Source organism: Arachis ipaensis, chromosome B6 (assembly GCF_059453495.1).
Source record: "Arachis ipaensis isolate K30076 ecotype BB chromosome B6, ASM5945349v1, whole genome shotgun sequence".
NCBI classification, from domain to species: domain Eukaryota; kingdom Viridiplantae; phylum Streptophyta; class Magnoliopsida; order Fabales; family Fabaceae; genus Arachis; species Arachis ipaensis.
The window spans coordinates 41254246-41266861 of record NC_142441.1 but is presented as its reverse complement, the minus strand read 5'-3'; the positions used below and the strand labels follow the sequence as shown (position 1 = coordinate 41266861).

The following is a 12616-nucleotide window of genomic DNA, read 5'->3' as shown; positions in this document are numbered from 1 at the left end:
AACAGTTAGTGGGTTAGTGAACTGAATTGTAAACAACTAAAAAAAGGTAGGGGAAAAGGAAGAAAACAGCTAAACTGAAAGTGAATTACTCAAATGAAATCAAACAAAATAAAAAAAATGCTCAATCTAGTTATCCACCAATTTAATCATTGTTGATGCAAAATCAATCCCCGGCAACGGCGCCATAAACTTGATGCACAGAAACTTGTCTCTTAACAAATCTCCCTCGGCAAGTATACCGAATTGTCGTCAAGTAAAAACTCACAATAGAGTGAGGTCGAATCCCACAGGGATTGATTGGTCAAGCAACTTTAATTGGAGGAATGTTCTAGTTGAGCTAAGCAGAATTTGGTTTGAGAGTTACAGGAAATTAAATGGCGGAAAAGTAAATAGCGGAAAATGTAAATGCTGGAAATAAAGAGCTGAAAATAAATGACGGAAAGTAAATTACAGAATCTTAAATGGGGATAGGGAGTTCAGCATGAAAGTAAATGGCACAAAATAAAGAGAATGGGTAAGATCAGAAATGGGGAATTCATTGGGCTTAGGAGATGTTGCATTCTCCGGATCAAGTTCATTTTCATCTCTTCCTCAATCAATGCATTCATTGATCTCCTTGGCAATCTTAAGTGATTGAATTCCAATTCCTTGGTAACTCAATCTCTCAAATCTTGATCAATAGCCAATTTCCTGGTCTAATTGCTCATGAGAAGAGATGAAGTATGGTCACTGATTATACCACATGTATTTCCAAATCAAAGTATTGGGAGAATTATATGTCACCATATCTGCCCAAACCCCAATTTGGTCCAACATGAGAAAGCATTTCTAGCATGATCTCTTTATTCCTCTTCCAAAGGTTCAGAAGAGATCCAAGTATGAATAGTTTCTTTTCCAAGACAACTATTCAGTTGGATGAAGATTGAAAGCTATCAAGTAAAATCAAGAGAAAAGAAAGAAGAAGAATAATGAAAGCTATTATTGATCCATCAAATTACAACAGAGCTTCCTAACCCAATGAAAGGGGTTTAGTTGTTCATGGCTCTAGGAATGGAAAGTAAAGATGGAGAGTACATTCTGAAGTAAAACTAGAAGTTGCAGAGAAAGTAAAATTATACAGAGAGTAGTCCTCTCAATCCAAAAGGCTCTCTCTAGTTCAAAACTACTCCTATATATACTACTCTTCTGATCTTCCAGTTGGCTCTTCAAGTCTTGGATATGGGCCTTTGAATCTTGAGTTGAAGCAGTTTTTGAATCTTCAGTGGGCTCATCTTTACTTGTAGAGAAAGTGTGAAGTAGGCATGGACTTTGGCTAGGACCTTAATGGCATTAACGTTAAGTGAAAATGTGGGTTCGAGAACGTTAGTGACAATCACTTTTTGCACTAACGTTCCTAGCCCAAGATGAGTTACGTTAACTTCAACGTTGGTGGCACTAACGTGACCACTAACGTTGCCTCTTGATCCATCGCGAGCGCTATTGATGTTTACCTTTGCCAATAACGTTGCCCTTAGCCCCTTCTTCCCTACGTTAGAGTCCATGTTAGTGTAGCTAACGTGACTCTTAACGTGGGTATGCCTCAACTTTGAGAGCGTTAATGACACTTACCTTTGTCACTAACGCTGCAAACACCCCTTCTCACGTTAGTGCCCCACGTTAATTATCTTAACGTGGCCACTAACGTGGTGGTGATTACCTTCTCCAACGTTAGTGACAAAGGTGAGTGTCACTAACGTTGGCTCATCAATTCTTTCCTCCACGTTAGCTTCCACGTTAATGTAATTTACGTGGCAACTAACGTGGCTCATAGTGGCTTGTTCCAACGTTAGTGACAAAGGTGAGTGTCACTAACGTTGGCGATTCCTTGCTCTTCCCACGTTAGAGTTTACGTTAATGTAGTTAACGTGACTCTTAATGTAGCCAATTGGGCTTAGTCCAACGTTAGTGACAAAGGTGAGTGCTACTAACGTTGGCATTGTCTTCCCTCTCCACGTTAGAGTTCACGTTAACTGAGTTAACGTGACTCTTAACGTAGCAAATTGCCAATTGGGAGCGTTAGTGGTATTCACTTTTACCACTAACGCTGGAGCTTCCTTTTTCTCCACGTTAACTACCACTTTAATATAGTTAACGTGGTAATTAACGTGGGCCATGATGGTTTCGAAGGCATTATTGGGGATCACTTTTCTCACTAACGTTACAAGTGTATGCCCATTCCTCGTTAGTGGTCACGTTAATTAGATTAACGTGGCTGCTAACGTGGTTCTTCCTTGCTTCCTTTGTCCTGAAATCAAGCAAATACAATGCATCAAAGCTCTAATCTAAGTTATGATATCATGCATCATCTATTTTATCATTCAATTCCTGCATAATTCTCATAAAATGATGTACAAATTCACGATGTTTGCTTGAATCAAGATGTAAGTGATTATCTACTCAAAACTTGCTTAATTCCTAAGAAAATGCATGAAACTACCCTAAAACAATAAAGAAAAGGTCAGTGAAACTGGCCAAAATGCTCTGGCATCAATAGGCCTTACCAAACCCAAACCATCCAATTCATTCGATGCCTTCCTTTCCTTAGAACCTTCAAATGGAACTTCCTCCACCTCAATGTATTTTTCCTTCTTATAATGCGATATCTCAATATCAAGAAAAGTAGCATCAGAATTAGCTTTTCTTCCCATTATCTGAAACAGCAAGTACCACAATGAATATAATTCATCAATAAACATATACAGAGAGCAAAATCAATGAATATAATTCTTGTTTTCTTCACCCAAACTACCATGCGAACGAGCTCTACTAGAACTACCTAAGCCTTGGCTGCTGCTCCCCAACTCTTGGAGAGACTACTACGATTTGGGGGAATTGGGGTTGCGTTATGTTTTATATTCAAATTGTGAGGGGTTAAATTGATGCCTTGAAAATTTTGGCCACATCATCTAACCGTACAGTGCCACGTGTCATTTAAAATTGTCATGTCAGCTTTCTGGTAACGGAAAACGTCGAAAGGGCCAAATTAAGGTACGGGTCAAAATTTTAGGGTACAATTTGAGTCAATTGAAAGTTTAAGGGCTAAATTGCGTCGGGGTCAAATTTCAGAGGCCATTTTGAGTATTAACTCAAATTTAGAAGTAGTCTTAAGTAGTAAATCTCTCCTGATCCTGGAGGTACAAAGAAAATTCGGCCAATAACTACATGAGATTTTCTTGGAAACCATTTTCTAGTATTAGTCTTCCATACAAACGTAGAAGGAAACTCCACATACATCAAACATTAAGCTTCAGCGTATTTTTTGTTTGCCTCGAACCATTCCAAGAAGATGAATTCTTTCACAAACTCTTTCCTAGCAATGTCATCCAAGTTTTCATCGTCCTTGAATATCACTGGTTGTTTACCAGGAAGGTGAAAGCCTAGCCTTACCACAGAAGGGTTCCTATAATGAATGCTATACCCGAAAATTCTCCATGCAGCTTCGCACGAGGATATGTACCTACAATCATAATACATACTAACTTCATCACACTCATCATTATCCGCATCACTTGTGGCACTTCTGTAAAACGAAGCTGTTACACAGTCGTGGCCTTTATTGACATATTAAAATAGATACTTAATTGATCTTGACTGGTTACACCACCCAACATTTATGTGAGCACCATATTTCAATAATAACTTCCTATTGTGAGGCATGACATATCGATTGTCAAGTTCCACACTTGATTTTTGGTTATTGTTTTGCCATCATCCCTGCGCCTATAAACCGGATAACCGTTTTTATCAATTGTAGTACTTGCAACAAATCACTTAGGAAAGTGCCTCATGCATTGACCATTTGCTATGCGTGGTGAATCTTTCCTAATACTACCACATGGACCATGCATCATATGCTTTTCCATTGCTTCGTAATATAGTGGATCGTTGACCTTGTCGGGTATCTCAACACTTATGATCCAGTCTATGTCTTCTCCCGTTGGAAACTTGTCATCATGATGTAGAAACAACAGAATATGTGCGTGAGGAAGACTGCACTTCTGAAACTCAATTGTATACACAACTGAAAAGGAGAATATGTACAAACACATTTATACATGTTCTTAGACATTTAATACTTCCCATTAGTTAATACAGGAGATGCTTTTACACAGTTATATGATGAAAAATGACAACGCTGGTTAATTTCATAAATTATTGTCTTTTTATTCATACAAATCCAGCAAACTTTGTATAATTGAATGGAATTTGCAATTTATAGTTTCAAAAACTTCACTGGAACTGAAATATATAAAAAATGTAGCTATTTTGGGCTGCAGGTTAATTCTACAGTAATTTAGTTCCCTATTTTTACAGTTCCATATTTTCTTTTCATCCAATAATTTTCACATGACGCATTTTAATTTATAAAGGGTTTTGTGTATATGTGTTAAACTATTTTTTGGAAATAGAAATTTCTAGTGCGGATTTGTTTAAAAACGTGTGATAGAAGAAGTTAGAGATTTATTGTATAAAATGATTGGTTTCATTAAAAATCAAAATATCTCCACAACGAACATACACATGTACTGGAAAAGCTAAAAAATATGCATATTAATATTACGGAGTAGGTTACGGAACATTGTTTACCTGCACTAACGCGCCCAACTATTTGGTTCTTTCTGATGTCTTGGATAAGTTTGTCCAACTTAACTTTGAAAGCTTTACATACCATGTCTGGTCAGTTTTCTGCATGTAGTTCTCTATTCTTAAGAAAATCTTATAATTCAGGTCATTTTGGATTACATGTGAATGTAAAAAAAAAAGGTCTGGATAGCCAACCACCCTGTAAATTGCCATTGCATCTTGGTAGTTCTGTATCATGTACCTAGACCCTCCCGTGAATGAAGAAGGCAAGATGATACGTTTTCCTCTTGACGCAAGTCTAGTTTTCCCACTTAACATTGCTTCGGATAAGCCCTTATACATTTCACACTTAAACTTTTCTTGATCAAGCCGAACATAATTTAATCTGGCTGACTCAATCATGGAGAATCCATCTACCAAGAATCGCTGAAAAAACCTTCTTGAATAAAGCAATGGAGATACATCGGCTAGCCTTTCTTGGATCCTGAACGCAAAAAACTCCTTCATTGAGACTTCTTGCCTACCCTTATCTTCTTTACCACATTTTTTATTTAGAGGAATGTCTTCCTTGTAACCATCCTTTCCATATGGAAACAATAAAGGGTACTGTAATGCCAAATAGGTTGGATTTAGCTGATTTATTCGTTGTAGCCTTCCACTATGTGTTTCAACCACAATGTCTCTATCAGTTTTCGCGAAATCAAAGTCGCCTACTATCAGCGCAGCAACCTCATTAGTAGATGGTAGGTTATTCCGCCTACCATCTTTGCCCCATTTTCCAAACAACCTCAACTTCACCATGGATGTGTAGTCAGATCCTATAGACTCCCGAACCATTCGAAATGCCTTTACCAACACGTTGTTATTGTCCAACATCTTCTTCAAATCTTTGACAATATCTTCATTTATCTTGTTATTATCTTTTCCTCTATATCATATCAAATCATTTTCAAAATCTATGTTAGTTAAATGAATAGTTCCTTACTGATTTACTCAACCTATAATAACCATGGCCATATGATAATTCCGTTATGCACCTTATCACTGCTATACAATTTTGAATTTCATTTTGTGTATCGTACACATATAATTGTGCAAATCTTGCCATACACACCTCTTCGAGTATAAGGCTACCCATTAGATGATAATTCTCTCCATATAGAATAAACGTGCGTGGCCCTTTGCTGTTTGTTATAGTTTGATCAATCTTGGCACCCATCGAGGTGAATTGGAACATAGAGTTATAAGTCCTAATGTTATCACGGAAATGCTTGCTTTTGATGTCATCGCCATATAACAACTTGATAAAGCCATATTTTATGATATATTTTGTGCTTAATCTGAGTGATTTATTCAATCTTTCACCCACTTATTCATATTAATTGCATGGTTTTACTTTCCCTTCCTTATTATGTGATGTATGTGAAAAACATGTTTCCTATGCTTTAAAAATAATTATTTTAATCACCTTTATTTCCATTCAATGCCGTGATTAGTGTGTTGAGTAGTTTCAGATCTTCTAAGGCAGGAATGACTTAAAGGATGAAAAGGAAACATACAAAATTGGAAGGAAAGCATAAAACGGAGTTTGTGAAGAAACTGGCAGCCACGCGATCGCATGGGCGACGCGGCCGCATGCCAGCGCGAAAACACATATGACGCGGTCGCATGACTGATAATTGGTTAAGAAATCAGTAACTCAGGAGTTATCAAACTCAAACATGATTGATAATTGTTATCTTCGTTAATTAATTTGAACTTCAATAATCCCAATCTTTTCTTAGGAAATAAATAGAATCCGAAGATCAAATCAATTAATCCCTTGACCTTCCTTTGCCTTAGTAAAGGTTAACAAAGTGGAATTAAGATTCAATTCTCATCATCATTGATAAGGATAACTAGGATAGGACCTCTAATTTCTCATACCTTGCCAAAAGTTTATTTACAGTTATTTATTTATTTTACTTGCCATTTAAATTACTTGTTCTTCATTTACTTTAATTGCTGATTAAACCATTCTCTCCTCATTCTCAAAACCCCAATTTACAATCTCCGTAACCAATAATAAGAACATACTTCCCTGTAGTTCCTGAGAAGACGACCCGAGGTTTGAATACTTTGGTTATTAATTTATTTAGGGGTTTGTTACTTGTGACAACCAAAATGTTTATACGAAGGGATTTCTGTCGGTTTAGAGACTATATCTACAACGCGAATGTTTTTATGAAATTCTTTACTGGCAAAAATCCTAACGTCAAAATGGCGCCGTTGCCGGGAAAGTGCAATCGTGTGCCTTATTATTGGTTATTGTAAATATTCTTCTTTTACTTGTTTATTTGTCTTTATTTTCCTTTTTTTTATTATTCCCATTGGCTACTATGAATTCTCACCCCTCTCGCTTTGAGTTTGGTTCTAATGTTATTGAAAGGAATGGAAGTTATAACAGGAACATGCATCAAGGTCAGAACAATCAAAGATGGATGGAGCCAAGAGGATCTGATCAACCCTTTAGGCAACAACACCCTCCAAGATATCATGGACAAAGACCATTCTACAATGCATACCAAGGCAATAGACATGGTAGACAACCCCGTAATTACCCACAAGCCCACCGTGTGCTTATAGACCATCCTCACAACATAACTCCGAACCACCACACTCACAAGCTCCTTTTCACATTCACCACCGTATGATCCTCATTTACCCGGATTCCAATCCAATTACTCCCAAACACCACCACCTCGCAATGTACCACGTCTAAATCTAGCACCCTGAGAATCAGAGGTTTGCCTCAAGGAAACAGTAAATCGACTTCAAACAACCCTTCATCAACTGGAGCAAGTAGTAAGTCAATTATCTTCTAGACGTTCGAACATTCAAGGACCTCCCACAACTCCGTGTAGACAATCTAATGATGAGCGTAGCATGAAGGAGATACTAGAAACTCCAGTGGACAGAACAGAGCATGACTTCATACTAGAACAAGTAGAGGAAGCTGTCATTATACAAGAAGAAGAGTTGGTTGAAGACTTAGGAGACGCTGAACCTCCGTGGGAATCCAGAGTTGTGGGGAATTCTGTCAAGGACGCTACAATTAATGCTAAGGAGGATAGTACACAACCCCCAAGGCAAGTCTCTTTTGAAGAACTAGACGAAATAATCCAAGAAGCAAGTTTCCTTGATAATGATAATCTCAAGTCAAGTTCTTCCAGTAATGAACTTGCATCCGCGAGCGAATTCTCTGAGATCGAATAATCTTCCCCAAGTGAATACGAAGATGATACAGAGGTAGATTTCTCTCAACCTCCAGTCTATGACTTAAGTAATGAGGAAGACATAGATGGCTTTGATCAGGACATGGATACATTTGAAGAATCTTGCAAAGAAGTGGAGAAATTCACAGAAGAGCACAAGGGAGTAGAACTCACAGAACCACTGGAACCACCTATCCCAAGGCCATTACCACCCAATACAAACTTCAAGTGGGTACAATCCTTAACCTTTAATTGTGTTTTTCCACTTGAATATGGTTTGCTTAAAACAGATGGCCAGCTTAAAGCTCTCTGCGGCTTTAAGAGTAAGCGAAAAATGGCTCGTACTCAGAGCTGGTGCACGAGGTTCAATAAGGTTCCACGCTTCAACTTGAAGTGTACGGATTGGCATCATGATCTATCAGATGGATCTCGGAAAATGTTTGCTTATCCTGGTGAGAATCTAATTTCTAAACTGCTCGGATGGAAAAATATAGATCAAGACGAAGGCGGATTTAAAAGCCAAGTTTGGGATCCTGGAATCTATGCTGACAATCATCACCACGGGAGCCTGACAATTTGTTTAAAGCTGCTCAGAAGCTTCATATTCCTAGTTTGGGACCCCGGAGGCTATTGTCATTCCAAGCATTGGTGGAGATTTCTGGATGAATTTAAGCACAAGCCACCATAACAGGAAGCTCATCCAATGTCCAACTTAAGGACTTTAACTAAAAGTGCTAGGTGGGAGACAACCCACCATGGTATGACCGTTCCTTTTTCAATTTTTTATTTCATTTTATTTGTTTTCAAGTTTTATTTTATTTTATTATATTGAACCTGAAAGTTTTGCATCGCATTCATATTAATCATTGCATTCTGCATACTGCACAAAAAAAAGGTGTGCGATGCGACCGCATCATTCATGCGATCGCGTCAAGTTATGAAAAACACTTCCCACGTGACCGCGTCATTCATGCGGCCGCGTGCCCTGGAGATCGGCATAAAGATCCAACGTCCAGAAAGTTAGGCTGGAATCGTGCGGCCATTGTGCGTTTCGCACAAATCACCCACGCGATCGCGTCACTCACGCGATCGCGTCCCTTGCACAACCTCAATCCCACGCGACAGCGTGAGTGACGCGATCGCGTCGCATGGATTGCACAACACCCCAAAAAGAGACAGAGAGTTGCGCTGAAACGACGCTGGAACCATGCGTTTCGCACAAATTCCAGCAACGCGATCGCATGTCCCAGGCGATCGCGTCATTCACTCTTTTCCCATTCCATGCGATCGCGTGCCTCACGCGATTGCGTCAAACCCCATTTCACCCCTGCCACGCGACCGCGTGCCCCACGCGATCGCGTGGATTCAAATTTATAACACCCAGTCACACGAACCCTACTAGTTGCGCCCCCCCTCCCCCCAACCCCTCTCTTCCCTCTCTTCTTCTCCAATCACACCACCACCACCCAGCCACCACCATCGAACTACCATCACGCCGCCGACCACCCAGACGCCGCCGCCACCTACCCTTCTTCCTCCTTCCCCCTTCTTTCTTCTTCTTCCCTCTTCTTTCCCCTCCAACGCCACTGCCCCCCCTCCGTGAGCACCACCCACCGCCACCGCCCTGTCACCACTGCCCAGCGCCAACCACCCATCCCCCTTCCTTCCCCTATTACCCCCTACCCCATTACCCCTACCATTCACTCCCTTCCTACGAACAGCAACCACCGCCGCCGCGCCACCCTCTTTTGCCGTGCCGGACGCCACCCTCAACATTGTCACTAACGTTGGGATGGCTAAGAATGGCCACGTTAGAAGCCACGTTAACCTAATTAACGTGGACTCTAACGTGAGATCCAGGGGCACATTGGAACGTTAGTGACAATGTTGAGTGTCACTAACGTTCTCGAAGGTTGGCAAGGCCACGTTAGAAGCCACATTAACCTAGTTAACGTGGGCTCTAACGTGAGGCAAAGGGGTACATTGGAACGTTAGTAAAAATGTTAAGTGTCACTAACGTTCTCGAACTTATACTTTCACTAAATGTTGACACCCCTAATGCTCTGAGCTAAAGTCTCTGCCCACTTAGCACTTTCTCTCTGCAAGTAAAGCCAAGCCCAAATGAAGAAAAGAACTGCTTCAAACTCAAGATCCAAAGGCCCAAGACTTGAAGAGCCAACTAGAAGCTGAGAGAAGTAGTATATATAGGAGTAGCTTTGAATTGAGAAAGGAGTTCTGAGGGCTGGAAAAAGAGAACTACTCTCTGTATTTACTTTCTCTGCATTTTCTAGTTTTATGATGTATTCTCCATCTTTGTTTTCATTTTTTCAAGAGCTATGAACAACTAAACCCCTTTCATTGGGTTAGGGAGCTCTGTTGTAATTTGATGGATCAATACTAATTTTCGTTATTCTTCTTCTATCTTTTCTCTTGATTTTACTTGAAAGCTTTCGATCTTCATCCAATTGAGTAGTTATCTTGGAAAAGAAGCTATTCAAACTTGGATCTCTTTTGAACCTTGAAAGAGGAATGAAGAGATCAAGCTAGAAATGCTTTCTCATGCTGGACCAAATTGGGTTTGGATGGGTATGTGACTATAACCCTCTCAATACTTGATTTGGGAAATGCATGTGGTATAATCAGTGACCATACTTCATCTCTTCTCATGAGCAATTGACCAAGGAATTGGCTATTGATCAAGATTTGAGAGATTAAATTACAAGAAATTGTAATTCAATCAATTAAGATTGCCAAGGAGATCAATGAGTGCATTGATTGAGGAAGAGATGAAAATGAACTTGATCCGGAGAATTGCAACATCTCCTAAGCCCAATGAACTCCCCATCTCTGATCTTACCCATTCTCTTTAATTTCTGCCATTTACTTTTATGAGCAAATCCCCCATTCCCATTTACAATTCTGCAATTTAATTTCAGTCATTTACTTCCAGTCCTTTAATTCTAGCATTTACTTTTCTGTTATTTACATTCCCGCCATTTTATTTTCTGCAACTCTCAACCCAAATTTTGGATTCGCTCAACTAGAACATTCTTCTAATTAAAGTTGCTTGATCAATCAATCCCTGTGGGATTCGACCTTACTCTATTGTGAGTTTTTACTTGACGAAAAATTCGGTACACTTGCCGAAGGGAGATTTGTTGTGAGACAAGTTTTCCGTGCATCAAGTTTATGGCGCCGTTGCCAAGGATTGATTGTGCATCAACAATGATTAAATTGGAAGATCACTAGATTGAGCATTTTTATTTTGTGAATTTCATTTTCTGTTTGAGTGATTTACTTTTTATTTTAGTTAAACTTCTTCCCTTCCCCCTCTACTCTTTTGTTTTTCTTTGTTATTTTCAATTCTGTTTGCTAACCCACTAACTGTTTGATATATTGCATCACCCACAACTAACAGTAATTCTGACACAAATACTTTCTGCACCTAGCTTTTCTTGCTTGCACTTGATGGTTGTATGACAGGGAGAAGAAGCGGGACTTCAACTTCCTTCGATTCTGAACCTGAGAGGACCTTCCTTAGATTAAGGAGGGAGGCAAGAGGAAAGAAAGTGGTTGGTGCTGAGGAAGAAGAGGAATTCTTTGAACCAAACATGGAAGACAACATGGAAAACCATCATGAAGAAGAAGATCACAACCATGGGGGAGGAGGTAGAGCAAATCATGCTAGGGAGGATAGAAGAGTTTTGGGCTCTTACATCAATCCAAACCCAGGCAATTGTGGAAGTAGCATCCAAAAGCCAACAATCCATGCCAACAACTTTGAACTTAAACCACAGCTCATCACCCTTGTTCAGAACAACTGCTCGTTTGGAGGAGGTGTTCAAGAAGACCCCAATCAATATTTAACCACCTTCCTGAGGATATGTGACACAGTAAAATCTAATGGTGTTCATCCTGACACCTATAGACTGCTCTTGTTTCCATTCTCACTTAGGGACAAAACAGCCAAGTGGCTGAAATCTTTCCCAAGGGAAAGCTTGACAACTTGGGAAGACGTGGTGAACAAATTCTTAGCAAGATTTTACCCTCCTCAATGAATCAATAGGCTGAGAGCTGAGGTCCAAACTTTCAGGCAACAAGATGGTGAGACTCTATATGAAGCATGGGAGAGGTTCAAGGACTTAACAAGGAGGTGTCCACCTGACATGTTCAACGAATGGGTGCAGCTTCACATTTTCTATGAAGGGCTCTCTTATGAATCAAAGAAGGCCGTAGACCATTCATCCGGAGGATCTTTGAACAAGAAGAAGACTATTGAGGAAGCCATAGATGTTATTGAAACAGTAGCAGAGAACGACTACTTCTATGCTTCCGAAAGAGGGAACACAAGAGGAGTAATGGAGCTAAACAATGTAGGTGCTCTGTTGGCCCAAAACAAGCTCATTACCCAGCAGCTGGCTGACCTCACCAAGAAAATGGAGAGGAACCAAGTAGCAGCAATCTCAACTTCATCAACAACCCAAGAAGGAGTGAATGAAGAAGCAGAGGGTAGTCAGGAGCAAGCCAACTACATTGGGAATTCACCAAGGAAAAACTATGATCCATACTCCAAGACCTACAACCCTGGATGGAGAAACCACCCAAACTTTGGGTGGGGAAGCGAGCAAGATCAAAACCAAGACCAGAGACGTTATAACTCCAACAACAATGCAGCTCATCTGCAGTTCACACAGAGGACATCTCAACACCCCCACAACAACACCTCTCCACATGCTTAT

General features: G+C 39.9%; 1 protein-coding gene and 1 non-coding gene across 2 annotated transcripts; both read right to left on the bottom strand.

The window, feature by feature from the left end:
- Window positions 1–2334: 2334 nt before the first annotated feature.
- Window positions 2335–9653, bottom strand: LOC107646783 (uncharacterized). Its single transcript, XM_088490624.1, has 6 exons — window positions 9492–9653; window positions 5661–5923; window positions 4709–5551; window positions 3307–3496; window positions 2541–2690; window positions 2335–2364 (listed from the first exon to the last, which is right to left on the bottom strand). The coding sequence occupies exons 1-6, from the start codon at window positions 9651–9653 to the stop codon at window positions 2335–2337; spliced, it is 1638 nt and encodes a 545-aa protein (XP_088346750.1).
- A 2288-nt stretch (window positions 9654–11941) lies between these two features.
- On the bottom strand, window positions 11942–12045 carry LOC148555277 (small nucleolar RNA R71). The gene has a single exon (XR_015886572.1). It is a non-coding gene; the product is annotated as a small nucleolar RNA R71 (small nucleolar RNA).
- Between the last annotated feature and the right edge of the window lie 571 nt (window positions 12046–12616).